General features: G+C 46.8%; 1 protein-coding gene across 1 annotated transcript in view; it reads right to left on the bottom strand.

Moving 5' to 3' along the window:
- Window positions 1-15,181, bottom strand: part of PLCL2 (phospholipase C like 2) — a 195,977-nt gene extending 180,796 nt beyond the window's left edge. The window contains exon 1 of the mRNA XM_008266046.5: window positions 14,819-15,181. Coding sequence (XP_008264268.4) covers window positions 14,819-15,157 — 339 coding nt within the window. The 5' untranslated portion in view covers window positions 15,158-15,181. The remainder of the gene's footprint in view (window positions 1-14,818) is intronic.
- Between the last annotated feature and the right edge of the window lie 5,965 nt (window positions 15,182-21,146).

Below are 21,146 nucleotides of genomic sequence, written 5' to 3'. Positions count from 1 at the left end.
TGTTCAGTCTCACCTCCTGCCGCTGACTTCCGCTGCTGGGCGCCTGGTCTTGGGTGCAGCTTCACCTGACAGACACTGCAGTCGTGGCGCGAGGGCACCCCGCCAGCGACACAGCGCTTCCGAGCCTACCGCACTTCTCCTTTTCTCTCTCCGCCAGGCTCCCTACAAACATGCCCCTGGGAGCCCCAGTGGAGGCCAGGCTTGCTGCGACACTGATCCCTGCCACAGCTGGGTGGGGACTCGGGCCCCAGCACTCTTCTCCACTCACCTGCACAACATCACTCTCTGCGTGTGGCCTGATGTGCAAAAGGTTAGCAGCGCCGTTTTGGAGTATGCTGTATGGCTCCAATGGCCCGGGTGTGTCCAGGAATGATGGACCTGGGGACAGGAGCTGTCACCCTGTTAATTTGGTGACATCTTCTAAGCCATCTGCCTTGTTCTGACTTGCTGTCTGGCATCAAGTAATGAGGAGGACCCAGCATCAATGCACAGAGCTCAGGCAGCTGCCCCGGGGAGGACGCACCTCCTGGACCTCTCAGTAGGGCGATTTCTCTCACTTTGTCTCCTTCCCAGGCCCTCACGGCAGCACTCACACATGGCAGCTATTCTTTGGGATAAACAGACTGTTTAATTTTTTTTTTTAAAGACTCCTTTCTTTATTTACTTGAAAGGCAGAGGTAGAGAGAGAGAAAGAGAGAGAGAGAGATCTTCCATCTGCTGGTTCACTCTCCAAATAGCCACAACAACCGGGGCTAGGCCAGGCTGAAACCAGGAACCTGGAGCTTCTTCCGGGTTTCCCATGTGGGTGCAGAGGCCCAAGGACTTGGGCCATCCTCTGCTGCTTTCCCAGGTGCATTAGCAGGGAGCTGGATCCCAAGTAAGACAGCTGGGACTTGAACCAGTGTACTGCAGGCGGAGGCTTAACTCTGTACACCACAGGGCTGGCCCCCTATTTAACTACTTTAAAATATTTTTCCACAATACTTTGTTCCCTAGCAATGAAGATGAGTAAGAAAACCTGGCTTATTACGCTGTAAGAAAGGAAACCTCTCTGATTCCTTGCACTGTAAACATTACTGATTTATCCCAGAAAGCTTGTAGACTTTCCTCTAAAGAACATTAAAGTTCACTTCTATGATGTTTCCCATTTAGAAGTAAGAAAATAGAACGGTTAAAAATATATGTACTAACTACGCCAGCACTGTGGCACAGTGGGTTAAAGTCCTGGCCCGAAGTGCCAGCAACCCATATGGGCGCAAGTTCAAGTTCTGGCTGCTCCACTTCCGATGCAGCTCCCTGCTGATGCACCTGGGAAAGCAGCAGAGGACGACCCAAGTCCTTGGGCCCCTGCACCCGTGTGGGAGACCTGGAAGAAGCTCCTGGCTCCTGGCTTCGGATCAGCTCAGCTTAAGGCCATTGCGGCCACTTGGGGAGTGTACCAGCAGATAGAAGACCTCTCCCTGTCTCTCCCTCTCTCTGTAAAACAAATAAAATAAATCTTAAAAAAAAAAAAGGTACGTGTGTTAACAAGTGAGTCACAGTCAAGATCAGGGTGGCTCAGGAACACCTTGCTGCCGTCAAACTAGCAGAGCCCTTTCAGCCTCTACAGGGGAGCACCAAGGACTTGGCCTTCCCACCACGTCGCTTCCTTCCTTGCTGCTATGAAGACCAGTAAGGGAGACAAGCTTTGCTGGAAGATCATTCATGTAATCCAGAAGAGAAAAAAAAAATCTGCTCTGAAAGAATAAATGGGAATAAAATGTTGGTCTCTTAATTGCACAGTTGAGTTGGGGAGAAAGAGTACACACCAGTAAGGAAGACTATCAACATGCAACAATTGACATTTTCATGTTACTGTTTCGGGGCTGATAAATATATCTCACCGATGATTTGGGGGCTCAACAATAACTCCACAAAGGTCTGTGAGGTCAACAGGAAAAAGCTCCAGCATCAGGAAGCACATGTTCCCCCACAGGTCATGGCTTACAACCCAGCCCATCAGCTCCCATGATGGGGGCAGTGGGCCATCACTGTGTTGTTCTCCTCCTCCCGGAATAAACCACCCTTACACACACCTGTCTGGAAAGTGTCCATTTTCAGGGTTCTGCGAGGAAGCAGCATTTTTACCACACACAGGGTGTGCCACCAGGGCACAGGACAAGGTGGTTAAGGAAAGGCAAGGCCTTACTGAGCCAGGGTTGAACAACCCAATTGCCTCTCTCTCTAGAACACCATTTGTTTCCTGGCAAGTTAGTTCTTCCTGAAACCATTCTTCCTGGGAAGGTCCTCCTTGCCACACAATGCCATGGCTGTGTAGGCATCTTCTCTCCTGTGCGGGGTGGACAAGAGTGGAGAGGCAGGCGCCAGTGATGCACTGATGACTCATCCAGGTAGGTTAAGGCTCCAAATAACACACCTGGGGCTTTGTTGGTAACTGACACAAAGTACCTTTTCACCTTTACCTGGATCCAAAGCATGTTTGTAAGGCAGTGATTAGCACACAGGACATTGTCACATACAAACCTCTATTCTCCAAATCTGACAGAGCAACTGTTCCCCTCATCACTATTTCACATCCCCGCAACACAAGGGCAGCTCCACTTCTTGAAGGGAAAGCTCCGCTCAGCAGCCAGAAGTTACCCCTGCCCCACACCTGTCCCTCAGCCACAGGGCCACCAACGGCGCCAGGCCCCGCAGCCATTTCCTCTCTCATATCTAACGGAGATTAATGAGGCAGCCGCGGACCCCCACGCAGGAGAACGGTTTAGAGCACTTTATTACCCAGAGTTTCTGATTCGATAGGTGTAGGGTGAGGTCTGCACTTGACTATGCTTTGGAACTCAGGTAATCTCTCGGTGTCCCAACACGACCCACCTGGAGAGAGAGTGCTTTCCCTTTCTGCTTCTCCGCCCAAAGAATATTTAGATAGGACAAAGTTCAGTGTTCAGCTAAAGCTCTTGAAAAGCAAACTTTACAATGTTCAACCTTGGAGGGCACCTGAAGGGATTTTAACACTCAAAAAAAACTACATTGAACAAATCATGACAACACCAAGAGATCACACCTATAGGGTAAGATACTGCAAGGACGGCATACTCCCCACTGCTGTCAGCTTCCCACTGGGGCCCGGCTCTGAAATGTGTCCCACAAGTGCCAGTCTCTGTACTCTGCCACCAAGTCGGCCCCTCTCCCCAGCACTCTGGGCTGCGGGCAGCCCTGGGCTGAGGCCGGGCTCAACATCCTGGCAGCACCAACACCTATCACAGGTGGAGCTGCATGCAACAGCAAACTGTAAAAGGCATGCCCCGATTAGTGCAGGAAGTAACCGGCAAGTATTCACATTTGATTAAAGCTGACCATGTAACTGTTTACGTCTTATCTACTACAGTATGGTTCACCTCCAGAAAAACCCCAGGCATCCGGGTCTGAGGGCTTTCACACAGCGAACCCCTCGGGACCTCTACAAATGCAGGAAGCCACGGTCTCCTGTCAATCATCAGCTCCAAATGTCACCATTAGGCTGACTTACATCTTCCCAAATTAGTTCACCTGCTTTTGAACTCTATGTAAATGGAATAAAAAGAAATACATATTCTTCTGTGTCTGGTTTTGTTCCCTCTACATTATGTAGAGACTTGGGTGAAGGAAGCAGTCATCTGCCCCTTCTGTCACTCTTACAGCATCCCATCGGAAGACATGCTATTTTAGCTTTTCCTTATAGAACCCAGTGTACAATCGGCTACTTTATAAGATGAGAATTTGAGTTGCTGTTTCCAATGTGGGGCTGCTACACATGACGCTGCTGTAAGCACTCTTCCGTGCATCTCTCAATACACATCTGTCACGTTGCTGTTGGGTACATACCTAGGGAGAAAGACAGTGTGGTAGGAACACAAAGACAAGCAAAAACACTCACAAAATAAAGCAGACTCCAGAAACACACCCCCACGTATGCCGTCACCTGATTTATGACACAGATCAGTGAGAAAAGATGACATGTTAAACAAATGGTGAATTAATTAATTGGATATTTACATTAAAAGAAAATCTTGATCCATCTCAAACCATATACAAACATAAAATGTTCAGATTGCAAATCTAAATGTATAAAATAAAACAAGAAATGCTCTAGAAGTTAAATAAATGAACATGTTTAAGGTTTTAAGTAAATGTTTCTTAAATGGGACATAAAAATAATAACATAAAATATTGATAAATTGGACTTCACTAAAATCAAGAATTGCTATTTATTAAAAGTCACTTGGGGAGGATATTTAGCACGGTGGCTGGTATGCCACCTGGGATGCCCCTATCCCATATCCAAGTTCCTGGGTTTGAGTCCCACCTCTTCTTCCAAATCTACCCTCCTGCTGATGTGCACCCCGCACGGCAGGAGATGATGGCACGAGTACCTGGGTCCCTGCCACCCACACTGGAGACCCCGACTGAGTTCCAAACGCCTGATACAGGCTTGGCCCAGCGCCAGCTACTGCAGGCATCTTAGAAGTGAACCAACAGAAGGACTGTCTGTTGTCTCTGTCTCTCTGCCTCTCAAACAAATGAAAAGAAATACATTTAAAAAACAAACTATTTTTGAAAAGATACTTGTTAAGGTAGTGAAAAGACAAGTCACAATGAGTATTAAAGACATTTTTGAGATATATATACCACACAAAAGATATGTTCAGATAATGCAAATAAGTCCCACAAATTCACTTTTAAAAGAAATAAAAACTTGATTTTTTAAATGGGAAAAAGATTTGTACAGGCATTTTCACAAACGAAAGTATCCAAATGGCTGAGAAATATGAAAAGGTGCTCAATCCCATTAGTAATCAGGGAGGTTCAACCTAAAGCCACAGTAAGCTGTGGGGAGCAATCCGGACTGGACTAAGTTACTGGAATTAAGACTTATTCTATGCATCTGCTCTCCCACAATATGGCGCTGGGAGAGAAGAAAACAGCTTCTACACAGCTGCCTCCAGTTCAACCAATAAACAGCAGGACCTGCTCCTGATTGGAGGAGAGCAGCGTACTCGGCGTGTGGGCAGCCGAGTTGGGATTGGCAGAGGAGGACTATAAAGGAGGAGAGAGACGGCATGCACCAGGAACATCTAAGGGGAACACCTAAGGGGAACACCTGTGCAGCCCCCGAGAGAGCCGGCCGGCGGTGTGCCGCTCCCCTGCGGAAGTGGGGAAAGTGGCAGGGGGAACTGCCCTTCCACGGAGGTGGAAGGGATAGTAGCCAACCCGGGAAGAACCAGCAGCAAACCCGGGGAGGGCCGAGCAGACGAAAGAACAGCGCAGGGTCCTGTGTCGTTCCTCCACGAAGAGGGGGAGCGACATAAGCTACCACCACACACCATCCCAAGGGTTACGCTCCACAACAAAATAACACTGGTGACAACAAATGTGGGCATTTAGAGCAGCTACGAGTCACGTGACCAGGTAAATGTGTAAACTTACTTATCCAGTTAGGAACACTGAAGGAAAAGATCTGGAAATCCGAGCATTTACATATCCTGTGGCAGAGCAATTCTACTTTAAATATTACTTTATGCACAAAATTTATTTATACGTAAACCAGAGAAAGCTTTGACAGCATATACAGATCTTTTTTTAAAACAATCAAATACTTCAAAGAATACATCCTTAAAACTGGTATTTAATTAGGAATTCTACTAGCTCCAAAATGAAAATATCTAAACAATCCTATCTGCATTTAATATAAACTTTTACTGTGGATTGACAGGAATAAAAATTTAAGCAACTCACTTTGTTTCCTTCATTAAACCATAATCACAATTAGAAAAATTACATCTCCTATGCCCACAGGATATCAGGCTTTAGAAAGGAGACAAAAAATAAGAGGTAGCAGGAAACCATAAGGAGACAGTCACACACTTGTGGTTCTAATGACAGTTGCAAACAACGTCATTTATCCCTCTGTGGCCACACTAATTGGTCAAAAGAAACAAAGGCTCCCCCAGCAATGCTCACCAAAGGAAAAAAAAAAAAAAAACAGCCCACCCATTCCTGGACATTTTCAGTGCAGAGAACAGGCACCTGCTATCCATCAGTCTCTCCCAGGCTAGATAGAGAAGTCGTAGCAACCTACCACTACATTATTTGATTTGCTCTTAATCTATGCTAAGAGTCTTTATATATTGTATGCACACACAGCTATCTATAGCAAAAAACAAATGTACAGAAATAGCTATCTGGAAGGCCACATCTTGTTCTATTAATACCCACATGCTGCAGTATTACGTAACAGCTTTTTCCAATTCTGTTATGCTAATATGCAAATAAATTAATTCAACCATAGCTAGGAGCTAAGTGTACTAATCAGTATGGCCTTGTGTATCTCTAAGCAGAATTTTACATTATCTCTTCATTCTGAAAACCCTACAGAATCTACATTATTAATCACTTTTAAATCCAGCTTCTTGGTCTCTGGGATGTTAATATCTACAAGGTCCAATTAAATAAATTTAGAACACTCCAAGGAGATACCTGAATAATGATTTCATAGTAATGTGCGGTAAGTACTACCATATTTTAAAATTCTATCATTTGTGACAATTCAAAAAAACAGGAGTAGATAATATCAGAAGCAGCCCACCCAAAAAACAAAAATGTTACTAGTTGTTACCTGCTTAACATTCTAGGACTTCAAAATGTGCATAACTAAATACAATTTTTATTAAAAAAAAAAAAAAGAGAGAGAGAAAAAATGGAAAACGACTGCCGTAACAGGTCTCTAATCCATCAGAGGAGAATGGAGAGGGAAAGGACAAAGTCCTGGTTTGGGGATCAGACAGAAGCTTGGGGCACAGCGCAGGGAACCAAGGCTATGGCTTCATGTTATAGGGACAGGCTGATTTTAGGCCAACATTCAGTCACAAACAGCCAAATTTTTCTAATTAAAAATCAGTAGTTTATTTTAGGACTGGTAGAAACTGCTAAGATCAAGAAGCCAAAATGGCTTGAGCAAGTAGGAGAAAAAAAGGAAAAAGTTGAAGACATGTTTTGGCAACAAGGGTGAAGAGGCAAACACAGGAGCAGGCTTTCATGAGTGCCTGCTTGGCCCCATAAACTCTGGGACCTAATCTTGAAGGTACCAAGGACTGTGGAATGGATTCCCTGTCTCTAAAGAAAATGGTAATCTCCCTCTGCAGGCTCTGGTAAGAGAAGCCTGAGATGATGCACACAAAGCACTTCTTAGGGTCTCTTCACTCAGCCCTGCCCTTGGAACAAAGGGCAGAATTTCCAACACTGCAGGACGGAATATGCTGCGGATTAGAGACTCCATTTCTACAACTTCATGTATTAGTACTCTAGATTCCTTACATATTTTCTTTTTTATTGCTAATTTTACAACACTCCCAATGAATGTCTTTTGGTAATCCAATATTAATGACAATTTTAGCTCCTTAGAAATAAGCAAAAACTACACAAATCACTTCAGGAAACCAAATACCAGAAAAGGGATTAAATGCCCTAACAAACAATAATACTCTTGCCATGCCTTTTAAGCTCTGAAAGCAGAACATAAACCAAAAGAAAATTTCAAAGGTCTACTTTTATTTCGCTGGCCTAAAAGGATCAGATCATTTATATGAACATCTTGGAGAACAATTCTGGAATCAATCAAATTCCAACTTTAAATGAAGGTATTTTCTTTCCTTTGATTGTTTTCAAAATGATGTGCACGAAATAAATTTGTTCTCTGAGGTACAAAGCCCACTGAGTTTTATATTCTAGTCAAAACCAGTTGGTGTCAAAAGAACATCTTTATCAAACTCCCAAATTATGTCATCAATGCCCACTTATCCACTCACTCCCACATTTATTCAACAAATAAAGACTCATAGATATGCTTTCTTCAGAACATTGAACTAGGTGCTTCCATGAATACAAGTTGAATAAAGCTCACTTGCCATGGAGCAGAAGCACATGGGCTGTATGGAGAGGCACAGGGTATGGTCGGAAGGCAGAAGAAGAAAACAATGTATCCTACCTGGGAGGTAATTGACTGAGAGAGACATTCAAGAAAACCTGCAGAGGACAAGCCTACCCCACACTGCAGAGAGGTGTGAACATCAGTGAAGACACAGAAGGCAATTAATTGTAAGTGGTCCCCGTAAGTTGTAAAGAAATGTGTAAAAAGAAAATTGCAAGGAGGGTGACCTCTGAGAGTGAGAGAAGGCGCTTTAAGGATTTTGTCAGGATGAAAGATACAGAGCTTTCCTGGGCAAATCAGGATATATGGGTGCCTGGCACAATGAAATTGATATCCACCGCCCAACGGTCATACAACCGGGGTTAGTTCACACAGGTGCACAGCTGTATTAAGGCATCAGCTTTACAGAGGCATCAAAGCAAATCATCCTTGAGTGCACATACGGGGCATAGCTGAGAAATTTCTCGAGGCACAGTCTGCGTATTTCCAAAGTCAGACCTTCCCTAGGGAGTATGGCAGTGCTGGTCATCTGCTCAGATGGGCTACAGAGTCTGCTCATCTCAGGATAAACGCCAAAGAAGAGAAACGGAAAAGCAGGAAAACATGCTATCTAATGCTTCCTGGGAGCCTCACAGACGCGACACGCTGCTCACACATCATCTCATTTACTCTTCACAACAATGCTAGGAGAGGCGATTTTATTCCACTCATTTTGGAGGTGAGGCAACCAGACACACGAACTTCAGTGTTCTGCCAGAGCCCTCACAGAGAGGGTTCAGAGAGCCAGAATCTAATCTAAGAAGCCAACTCCAGACTCTCTCTGTCCTACCACATTCTCTGCCTCTTGAATAATCCAGACATGCAACACGGAGCCTGGGTGCAGCCTTTGACCCAGGGTGCAGCCTAGCTGAGATTATTAGCTGGCACACATCTTACCTAATTACCCCTGCCACGTGACCAAGCACTAGAGGCCTCAGGGCCAGGCCACCTGCCTGCTCTCTGCTCAGGAAGAGGCAGGTGCCGCCCCACTGCAGGCCTGGCCCTTCACATAACTGTTGCTGAAGCTCAAGGCAATTAATTACATGCTATAATTAAGCTACAGAATTCTAGCCCAAAGGCACGGAATTATTCTGACTCAAGGAAAACAGATATGACTAAAACTTCCCTGGTGGCTCTGACTTGAGTGGTGACTGACACTCTTGTGCCAAGCAAAACCCTCCCGATTCACCATTCAGCAGAAAAAACCTGGTCAGGCAGCCTGCAAAAACACACTTTCAGACCCTGTGGTCTACAGCTAAAAATACCTGAATCCCACCATTACAGAACAAACACGTAGCTAAACTAATCCTCAGGTCGGGCAGATAACGAATAAGGAAAAGGCATCTGTCCTTGGATAGGTGTGGCTGAAGAACAACTCAGAATCTCCATGTTTCATTTATATTTGTAGGTAGGCTATAAATAGCATCGCCCAATGTTGCTGAATGGATAACTTAAGTGTAAAAAAAAAAAGAAAAAAGTGACAGTCTGGCTCAGACCCTTGTAGAGCACAAAAAAACTATAAAAAGCAGTGAACAGTTTCTTCAAGTATGCATTCTAAGAAAATAGCTCCAATGGCCAATATCAGCAAATAACAAGACAAGTAATTCCCTATCCGTTTTCTGTTTGGATTCAGCAAAAACAGAAATCAAACAGAACTGTTTGTGGGAGAGGTTGGAAATGAAGGAAAGTTAAAGACAAAAGGGGGGCAAGTCATTTTTAAGGCATGAAAATTCATACACTCTGATGACTTTTGAAAACTAAACTCTGAATTGTGACAAAATTCAGCAGGCTAAAACAAGCAACCATGCCCTGGTCTTTCAACAGTTCTCTTGTGTGGTCTGAAATGCGTGCATTAGTGTAAAGTAAAGTGGAGAGCTGCTGATGGGCCATTAGATTTTTCTGACCTAAATGATCCAGGCAACTGGCTATACAGACAAATTCACTTTGTGATCTAGTTCCTGTCCGTTTCGCATTTACGATATGCCCATAGCTTGCTGGGCATGCAGTTGTCTTTATTTCTCCCAAGATGTCTGAAGTCAAAAGCAGATGTTATTTTTAAAAATGGTTATTGAGTGTCTTACCTCTGCAAAACTGGCAAACACAGCCCAGCTTTTGCCTGCAAGGAGCCTTGTTTATTTAAACCAAAGGCCGATTTCACACATGTAAGTTTTCATTTTTTGGCTTAAATATGTACAATCAAAGTGAAAAGCCTGCTTGTTCTCCATGTCAAGGGGCTCAGCATGGAAACATAGATATAGATAGATAGATAGATAGATAGATAGATAGACAGATATTAGTATAAAGACAGAAGTGTTTCACCATATCACAAGATACTATGACAATAGCAATAATGATATTAAGGAAAAAAAAAAAGTCTGCCACCTTGAGCAAGGTCAGATGCGAAGCTGGAAGCCCTGATCAAGCAGCTGCAACAGGTGACCGCCTGGGTACATGATCTGTCAACTCCTTCTGCCAGGAGAAACAGATTCTTCTTCTCCCTCCAATATCCTTTACATTTAAAGGGGAAACTCAAATCTAGCGGCCCAAACCACCAACGCTCCCTTAATTACACACAAAACTGAACAGCAATGCCGATCTGGGGGGCAGTGGAGCGCAGCTATACCCAAGCAGGGCACAATATCAGCTCCCACATCTTGGATAGTGGTTAACCACGGTGAACTCCAGTCGTCTCCAGGCTCCTGCGGTTGCTGCAGGGCCGTCAGGGAGCTCCACTGCGTGTTACACGTAAGGGGTGTCTAGTAAGTAGTGGTTACTGTACTGTTTCTAAATTCCAAATAATACAACGGCTGTGATTACTCATTTATCGAGAAAGGGTCCAAGATCACTGGTCGCCGTGGTCTGGGGTAGGAGCTGTTCCATATCTTGACTGTGGTGGTGACCCTGTGACTGCGTTCATCAAAGCTCACAGAGCTGGACGCCAAGGGCGCCGTTTACTGTATGCAAATCATATCACAGTTTTTAAAGTATCAAAGTATTTAATTAGTTCCGAAGAAGATAAGCCACCCAGGTGGGCATTTGGCTCAGTGATTAAAACATCACTTTGGGACCTGCATCCCGTATCCAGAGTACTTGGGTTCCTGCCTCTGTTCCTGACTGTAGCTCCCTGGGAGGCAGCAGATGATGGCTCAAATAGTCGGATCTTGCCACCCACGAGGGAGACCCAGACCGAATCCCTGAAACACAGCTTTGGCCTGGTCCAGCCCTGGCTATTGCAGGCATTTAGGGAGAGAACCATCAGATGGGATCACCCTGTCTCTCTCTCTCTCTCTCTGCCTTCCAAATAAATAAAATACATAACTAAAAACATAAGGATCTAACGCTTTAAAAAACATAAAATTACTTCTAAAAAATAGAAATAAAAACCATCCAAACTAATTACTTTCATTTGTTTCTAAAATTAAAAAGAGATCTAAGACCTACAATGCCACTTCATATTTTTAGACCAAGCTCTTGAATTAGAAGATGGAGCTATTTGTAAAAAACGGATGCCATCTGAACAATTAACCAAATTAACTGTTTCAAAATAAAGCACAGATTGTATTCAATAGTGTCATGAAATTAATTATGGAAAGAGAAAATGAAAGTGATATTTTAATTTATTAGATTACTTAAGATGACAAATACAATGGTATCTTCCCTAAAAATCTAGTAATGGGCCTTGGCAAATAATCTGAAAAGTACAACATTCGTTTCCATAAGCTAAGGGAAAGTAGAGAAGCCTGGTGATGATTTGCACAATTTGTCATCTCAGGTGTTCATCAAAGGTTCAATAAAGCTGCCCACTCTGACTTCTCATCAACACCTTCACCGTGAACAAGGAGCTTTAGTGTAGATCCTTACATCTCCTCCCGCGGAAAATGGAGTTTTACAACAATTTCTCACTCAACACCATATTTACCAAACAAATGGAGTACCAAAGGAATGATTTGAAACGAGAATTATAACTCTGGTCAGCCCACAGGATGCTTCTGCCTCTGCCCCGCACCTTGGCAATCATGTTTCCTTGCCTACTGTTTCTCTTGGTCAGTCAGTTATTTCTGCCCCCGGCTGCTGGGTGCCCACTGAAGGGGGCTGTGACGCCAGCGATGAGGATGGATGGAAGCTGGGACAGAGGCAGAGCTCAGGAGCCCCACGTCCTGTAAGTACTGGCCTCTCCGCTCAGTGAGCATTTACTCCCTGCTACCCCTCAAGTTCCCATTATCACCCAGCCTACTACTCCGCTGCCACCTCTCCTCGCAGAGCACCCGGCTGCATTCATTCCTCCTATCTAAAAAGTACACAAGGAAACCGAGGCAAGATGTCACTGTTGCCTTTTCACAACTGCTTCTGCTTAAGCTTTTGATTATTTCTTACCAAAAGTGAAATATAATTTCTGCCAGGCACATGACAAAAATATCTGCACAACAGTTCCTTGCTTTACGAAACCTGGTTTTAAAATAAAAGTCCTTTATTTATTAGGATAATGTCTTCATGCAAAAGGCATGCCTTTGGAAAAAAATCACGCTAAATTCCTAAAACCGCAATACTTTAAGACACCAATTCAAGGAGAAATATACCAGGTGATTATCTATTTAAATATAACATCCCCTCTCTCCTGTAACCCAGGCATGATCAACTTTTAACACCACTTCCATAATTTTCAAGAGAATTTCTGAAAACATAAAGTGGAAACAGAGGCAAGAAAAAGCAGCCTGTCAAGTCATCAGAGGAGATCCAAAATGACAGACCAGATTTGAGACTGGTAAATCCAAGACCATGTGTTTTAGAAATCAACAGAATTTAGAGAAAATGTGCTCTTTCTTATCGTGCCTTAATTCACACAATTTATTGAGCCCCTATTACATTCCTGGCACTGTGGATCAAGGGGTTACAATTGTGAAAAAGAAGTCAATTGCCTTCATTAGAAAGAAGAAAAATATCCTTGCAAGTTTCACAATTCAGTGTAAGCATCGAAGGTATTCCCATAACCAGTGATTTCTGGATAATTGATCATTTCCCCCTGGCATGCTGCCAGAGTCTTCAATGAAGAACTGATACCTACCAATACATTCTCCATTCCATGTATTACAAATATTGACAAATACTGACAAATAATCTTCATTATCTCCGATGAGTGTCAAATCAAACAAGGCCGCTGTAAGTCAATGAGTTACACTATGAGTCTCACTATGAACACCAATAAACCTGATTCTGTTTTAAATGCAAAAACAGGTCCTTAAAACAACTGGGGAAGAGGGATAACAGTTAGACGGGGTGGTATCTTCTACAGAATTTTCATCTCAAATTTCATTAACACCACAATACAAAAGCACCACAAATAGTTGGTGACCAATAAATAAACAGAAATGTCACAAAACTGCCTGCCAATAGGATTGATTATCACGCACAGTTAAAAGCAGCTTCCATGGAAACACAAGCTACAAGAGCAAAAGAAAACACAAATCACCAAAAGCTCTGAACGGAGCAGAAACACTTCCCCTGCCTCAGTTGCACTCCGCGCGCTGCAGGTAGTTAAAGCACTTGCTCTCTGAGCCCTTCAGCGGTGCCCTTGCCCAGGCACAAACTGTGCAAACAGATGACAAAGCGAAATGCAGTTTCACAACTGCCTCTTACACAGAGTAGCTAGGCGGCATATTTCACTGGATTACTGCACAAGTTGATAACACCAACACGCATTTTCACGGTTCGAGCAAGACTGCCGTGGGCCAATTAGATTGCACAGCACCAGTGGCAACCCTCCTTGGTGGCATGTTCTGCCCTCTAGCCCTCTGTTATCAGCTACAGGAAGGGTGGGTGCAGCCCTGTCACCCTGCTTTGTTGCTCACTGTCCTGACAACCCCCTGATTTTCAGAAAGCAACATTTTCATAGTTGCTCCAAACTTGAGCAAGCCCAATGGGTTGGTCTTGCCTAAGACTCCGCTCTTCTTAGCCCATCGACTGTTTGCTTTCTTTTCTTTTCTTTTTTCGCTTCATGTCATGAGACATATTTTTACACTGCAGACCCAAAATGTAGTATTAGCATGAAACCACCACAAACTCAGGAGTTCCTAAATATCACTTCTTGAGTTCAAAATGCATGAGACAACCGCTGACTGTCTTCTGCTATATACACCGTGCAAGATACCAAAACCAAGCACAGTGCCCAAAAGAACTTCCACAGAACGGCAGGCCTGCCTGCCTGCTGCAGCAAGAGAAAGATTAAATCGTGCGGAACTGTAATCTCTCAGAGCTTCTGAGCCCAAGAAAGCGGAAATCTGCATTTTACGTTCAGAAACCTACTCCATGTCTGCATGGGATCCAGTGACCTGAGGTTCTGCACCCTTTCGGGGTAAACCATTTGCAAGAGACCACTAACTGTAATACAGGTCAGAGGAAAGTGATTAAACAATCTCTTTTCATCCCGTCGCCTGGGGTTTTTAAGGAAATGTTTTCACATAATCCTGGTCTGTAAAATACAATAGAAACCTTAGAGCCCAGGCTCCCACCGGAGAGCTTGTCTTGCCGAGGTAGGTACCAGGCCCTAATTCCAGGCCAATCCTGGGAGAGATGACAGCCCCAAGTTCAACTGGGGATGTGTGAACACAGCTCCCCTGCACATTGGAGATCACCTCTCCATTCTTCCCAGATGCCGTCTGCACCCAAGCCTGCTCGCCACGCCAGGAACCCGTGCACCAGGGGTTCCTGCTAGCAGGGGGCGTCCCTTCAACGACCTCCCTTCGCCACCACCAGCCCTCGGGGGTACCAGAGCCCAAGGGCGCCGGGGCGGGCGAGGAGCGCCCCTCTCCCACCTACCTTGATGATGCTGCTCCGGCGAGGCAGGCCGCCCGGCTTGCTCTCCCGGGGGAGGGGACAGGCGGCCGGGCTGGGGGTCGCGGCGAGCGCCACGCCGCGGGGTCCCCCGGCGGGGCTGGCCCGGGCTTCGTCCCCGGCCACGCCGAGGCTGCAGTCTCCGTTGGAAACCCCGCCGCTGTCATAGCGCGCCCGCCCGTGGCCGAGGCGCCCTCCCCCGCCGCCGCCGCCGCCGCCGCCTTCCCCGGCTCCGGCTTTCAGGGCGCCCTTGGCGCCGAGGGCCGGGCCCGGAGAGGTGGGCAGGGCCCCGCCGGCGGCGCCCCCCCGGCCGCACTCCGCCATGGGCGCCCCGCGACCCGCCTCACAAAGCCGCGTCCCCGTCCCCGCGTCCCCGCCGCCGCCGCCGCCGCCGCCGCCGCCGCCTCGGCCGCCGCGCGCGGCCCCTCCTCCTCTCCTCCTCCCGCTGCCGCCGCCGCCTCGGCCGCTTCTTCCGCTTTTTTTTTTTTTTTAATTTAGATGTGATGTTTGTTTGGAGCTCGCCTTGCCGCACGGGTGAAGTCGTGGCAGCAGAACGGTCGGAAGGTTCCTGCAGGGGAGATGAAAGAGAGAGAGACACGAGTCAGCTCCCGGCACCTGGGGAGAGGAAAAAACACGCCCGACACTCGCGCCGCGCGGCAGGCACCAAAAATACCGCGCGCGGTCGGCCGCCCGCCCCAGGGGCCGCGGCACCCAGCCTGAGGGGACGGGGCGCCCGCATCCGGGGCTCGCGCGCGCTCCCCGGGGCTCGGGGCGCCCACCGCGCGGGAAAAGGGCGCCCACCTCCGATGCCCCGACGTCCCCGGCCGCGCGGAGGCGCCTCCGAGGGTCTCGCAGACGCCGGCTCCCCAGAGGCCACGGCGTGCCGAGCGCGTCACGTACCCCAGGTCGCCCCCCGAGGCCCGCGGCGCGGGGAGGGAGCGCACGGCGGGCAGGGGCTGCCCCGCCGTGACAGCCGCCCGGACCCCCCAGGAGACCCCCACCCCGCCCGCGGCCCTCTCCTCCCGAGCTCTGCGCTGCGCTCTGCAGGCCGCGAGGACCCTCCCGGGCCGCCCGCTGACCCCCCGCGAGCTGCCCGGGGTTCCCGCTCCAGGTCGCCAGTCGTCACGGCTGCGGGTGCTGAGGCCGGGTCGCCAGGCTGGGGGGCACCTCGCTTGCCCAACCGACGGCGGCCGCGGGTCCTCACTACCCCAGCAACCCCGGGGCGGCTGCAACTGCTGATCGCCCACACCGAGCCCCCAGGAGCCTAGGCCTGTGGACGCAAGGGCTTGGCCGCGGCGCTCTCCACGCCCGCCCACGCACGATCGTTCCTCTCCCACCCGACTTGGGGGGAAAAGCCGTTCATAGGGGTCAAGCCCATTTCCTGAACTGGAGCTACTTGGCTTCCATTCCCCTGGGCTCCTAAGCCATGGATGGACCCCTGGTGGTTGCGAGGATGCGGGGGCAGGGTAAGGCATGGGGTGGCCTGCGAGCCACGAGGGGATGAGGAGGTGGACAGTCTGTCCCTGTCCTCTGGGTCGCCTGCCCTACCCTGAGATTTATCATTGCAGGTGCTGTGTGTTAGTGTCCTCGTGCGGCCACCTCGCCGTCCGCAACCTAGAAAAGGCTCATATTTTGGGGGGCAGAGTCCTACCATGCATGGCGACAGTCGGCCTCTCCTGTCTCTCCTCTTATCCCCACCTATCAGGGAGAGTGAATGGCCTAGAAATCACAGCGGATCCTGTTGCACCCCCCATGCAAATAGGCCTCCCCCTGGAAATCTCCACCCCTGGAACCCGCAGGGGCCTAAGCGCCACGGTGTGGTACCCAAGGTTTCGGCCAGGTCCCAACCACTTCTCCATCCCAGGCTCCCTGGGCCACCAGCCTCCTGGGCTTGCTCACCTCCTGCTCTTCTCCAACTAGTGCGCGTCCTCTTCCTGGGATGCACGGTCCCACCCCCCATGGCAGGAGGGAGACACTGGTCTAGCCCACAGCAGCGAAGGAAGACCTTGTTTCACTAACATTGTGTTGGAGCAAACTGCTACACACACACACACACGCACACACACACACATGCTGGCCCTGGCCCCTGGCTCCCCAACATCAGATACTTTCCTGTCGTTGAGGCATTTTAATTCTGCCGATCCTCTCTATTCGTGTTTTAGTAACTCCATCACACAAGCCTTTAGACATCTCTTGCCAACCTGGGCCTACAAAGTTAACAAATATTTGCACATCTACAGACAACAAATTTTTTTTTTTTTTTTTTTTGACAGGCAGAGTTAGAGTGAGAGAGACAGAGATAGAGAGAAAGGTCTTCGTGCCGTTGGTTCACCCCGCAAATGGCCGCTACGGCCGGTGCGCTGCACTGATCCGAAGCCAGGAACCAGGTGCTTCCTCCTGGTCTCCCATGGGGTGCAGGGCCCAAGCACCTGGGCCATCCTCCACTGCCTTCCCGGGCCACAGCAGAAAGCCGGACTGGAAGGGGAGCAACGGGGACAGAATCCGGCACCCCAACTGGGACTAGAACCCAGGGCGGAGGATTAGCCTAGTGAGCCGCGGCGCCGGCCAACAATGTTTTAATATTTCATTCGGTTCCATCCTTTCCCTTCTCCTAGTTTTGTTTCAAAATAGTGTTTTTTTTCCTGTCTTGTGATGGTTTTGCAGAAAAATGTATCCCAATGATTCAAACGCAGCCCTCGATCTGTTTTATCAAATGTATAATCATAATAGCCTGCCAGTCTGCCTTGGAAGAGGAAAGGAAAAAGCTGGGATCTTTATTCTTGACGTTGTCTAATTCTGATATTTTTAATAAGCACCTGCAGATACCTCTGCCGTTTCTGTGAGAGTACCTAATCCAGCCTATGACAGCCATGGCACCCTTGGCTGACTCTTACTGCGAGTTTCCTGGACAGAGTGGGGGCATACGGAGGTCTCCCAGCAGACCACCATCTAATCCACCGGTGCCCTCCAAAATGAGTGCCTATCCATCTCGCTCTGGACTCCCAACAGTTCAAACCGGAGAGACTTCGCCGAAATAGCCTTGGCACTTAAATTAAAACATTCCCCAAAGCAACTTGGCAGACCTGTAACTAATGATGCCAGAAGCCCAAGACCTGTGCCAGGTTCTTTTTTATCCCCATAAGTGCTTGTCTCCCGCAAGCCGCTGGTCACACGCCGGTGATGTTATAGCTGTACAGGCACACAGCCCAGCTGTAGGTACCGTTCCTCAGGTACGGTGATGGCGAGCGGCATGTTCCCCCGACATGTGCAGTTCTTGCCTCCCCAAAGGCTTTTCAATAAGCTAAACTCAGAGTTGTGTGTTTTTTTTTCCTATCACAAACAGCGTAGTAAGCAATTGTTTCTCCTCCTCCCTGCTTGTCTCTGCAGTTACTAAGCGATGGCTTTCCATTTTTCCCATTCTGTGAGCAGTGTTATTGAAGAAATCACAAATATTTTGCCAAAACTCTTGCTGAAGTGTTTTCACAGCATGGTAAAATTCATAGAGGTTGGAGTTAGAAAAACAGCCAAAATATCAGAGTCACTCCTCAGCAAACATTGTCTAATGGTGTTCCTTCCGCCAAATTGTCAGAGCAGGGCAATAAAAGATAGGCTATGTTAATAAAATGCTCGCTCTGGCTAACTCCATGGCGCTTATGCCAATTTGTTATATCTGTATTCCACTGGTTAGCTTCTGATGAATAATTCGTTCCTAATGTTTAAAGTCAATAGATAACTTTAAAAATCTCATTATAGCATGCCAGCACTACATAGCTTCATCTCTTTTAAGCTCTCTCTGTATTTCAGTCCAGCTCAGCATTTAAGCACTGTTGTCACCCTTCACCCAACTGTCTTCAATTTGTTTGCACCATTAATTTGATGCCTAGAACTTGAGCTAAGCAGGCTCCCTAGTCCATAATAACCTCCTTTCAGCCTCCGAAAATAACACTGATGCTGTTTACTAACTCCTTGCCGTCATCTACACCCTTATAGGTTATGGATCCATCTCTAGTTTCCAGTTTGCGGCCTCTGGTACTGCAGCTCTCCAAGTGTTTCTGACTGACTGAGCACTTGGCTTTCAGATTATTTTCTCCCTCGATATATTAAGGCAATTTTCATGTCCCAAACCTCAATCTCATTGCATTTCCTGTATTTCTCTTAACATGCGATCCAACCTGTGTGCCTTCATATCTGACTGCTCTCCGTACGCTTCACAGGAAAACTAACTGAAGCAGAAAGCGGAAGACCAACGTGCCTCCTGGAAACAGCAGATTATTGCAATGTGCTGTTTCCCACTGGCTACCCATTTGCTTCTGGAGTCAATCCAAGATGTTGATTTGAATCTCTGAGCTCCTTCAGCTTGCATGACGCTTATTTTATCATGATCCGCAACAACAAGTAGTATGTAGTGATTGCTTTTCTTCCTGCGCTCCGATGTGGCCAGTTCGACCTGCCCGAGGCTTTCATTTCCAAATTCTTCCTTTCCTCTGGCACTAACGATCCGTCACCCATTTCCCTTGGCTCTGTCTTCTGTAGGTGCACATGACTGCCAAGGAGTTAGGTGCTCAGGGAATCGCATCAGTGCTTTCCAACCACTGAGGAACTTATCACATTTTCTGTGGCTATTGCGTTAGGGAGCACTTTGAGGGAATCTATTAATTACCAGGGGTTCGATAAGATTATTTTATCAGGAAAAGTAACAATATGCTGAAGTAATATGGTTCACTCTAAAAATAGCCATTGCTTCTCACACTACTTTTGGAAATTCTCATGTGTTTGAGAATTGTTATTAGTTAATTAATCTACCATTAATTTATTACAGTTGCAGACTTGATTGCCCCTGGAGACCAGGTAAGCACTTTAATGAAACTGGAAGGATTTATTTTTTTCACAATAGTACCATAATTTATAGTTTTTCAACAATGATAATATTTTGTGTATCAAGTACACAGGAAGACTCTTCCTGATTCTAATCTTTCATGTAAGAAATATCTCACTTTCTTCAGAAGTCTAAGAAAGGTATGTGAACACACTGATCAACAGCACCTGATTCAGTCAGGGGTGGGTAGCAAAGTGGAGTGGGAAGGACTCAAACAAGCTGATGAGAAATCTCCTTGCTGCCATAAGGGAATCCTGGCTCAACACTGCCAAAATCACCTTATTTTCCCAAAGACAGAAATCTGAAACACAAACTTTCCATTTTATTAATTCATTCTCTTAAAAGAAAGACACAATTGAGGCTGTCATATTGTACTTTACAAGGTTACAGAGGGACCTACATCTTTCTTATTCTTTCTCCAAACTGCATGAAAATCAAAGCTTAACAAATGCCTTACAAATTCTGTATTTTTTTGCATGGCTGTGTCAGTCTGGTTTTCAAGGACAGATTTATTTTCATGAGCTTAAGAAGTCAAATATCTGATGATCATAAACATCACATATTCCAATGCGTGGTGTATTGCTTCCAATCTACTTCCCATCATTCACCACTTCAATAATCCTGACCCCAGAACTATTTTGACTCTGAAATCTAAAACTCAGAAACCCATTCTCTAGCCATAAACTCTGCCCTTTCACCAGTCCCTGCTATGGTTTGAATATTAGTTTGGGTGTCCCCCAAAGGCCCACTGTTAAAGGGTTGGTCCCCAAAGTCTAACGTTAGGGGTACTAAGAAAGCAGAGACTTGATCTAATTATGGTGCTAAGAGATGAGGCTTTTGGGATGTGATTAAATTGGATTAGGTTATTGAGGAGGGTGTCCCCCATTATCAAATCATGGCCACTTTATAAGGAGAGACACAGGTACATACTCTCCCTAGCCATGTGATGCTCTGCACTGCCTTGGGACTCTACCAACAAGAATACCATCATCAAATGCCAAACCAATGGAGCTGATCTTGGACTGTGAACCCCCAAAACTGTAAGCCAAAATAAGCTTCTTTCATTCACGAGTAGCTCGTTTTAGGTGCTTTGGTATCATGATGAAAACAGTCCCATTCCTTTACTTCCCCCTAATTCATCTGCTAGTCTTAGTGAGACTTGCACATCTCCCACCCCATCACACTCTTTCAGTCCATCCGAATGCCTATGCTTATGCCCATCCTGCCTGGGCTTCATAACTAAGACTTTCAACCACATTTTCAACAGTATCCTAGACCCTTTACATCCTTGTCCTTCAGTGACAATTTTGCCAATCTATAACTTTGCATAAATCCAGCCATAGTCTTCTTCATACATTCCCTAAAGCTACCACTCTGCTAGAGAGGAAAAAACATCGCATCGCCAAGCTATATAACAAGTGTGTGGTTTCCATCTTC

This window comes from Oryctolagus cuniculus, chromosome 4 (genome assembly GCF_051225735.1).
Source record: "Oryctolagus cuniculus isolate XC-2025 breed Fujian yellow rabbit chromosome 4, ASM5122573v1, whole genome shotgun sequence".
NCBI classification, from domain to species: domain Eukaryota; kingdom Metazoa; phylum Chordata; class Mammalia; order Lagomorpha; family Leporidae; genus Oryctolagus; species Oryctolagus cuniculus.
The sequence above is the reverse complement of the archived record's forward strand: the minus strand, read 5'-3'. Positions and strand labels throughout refer to the sequence as shown.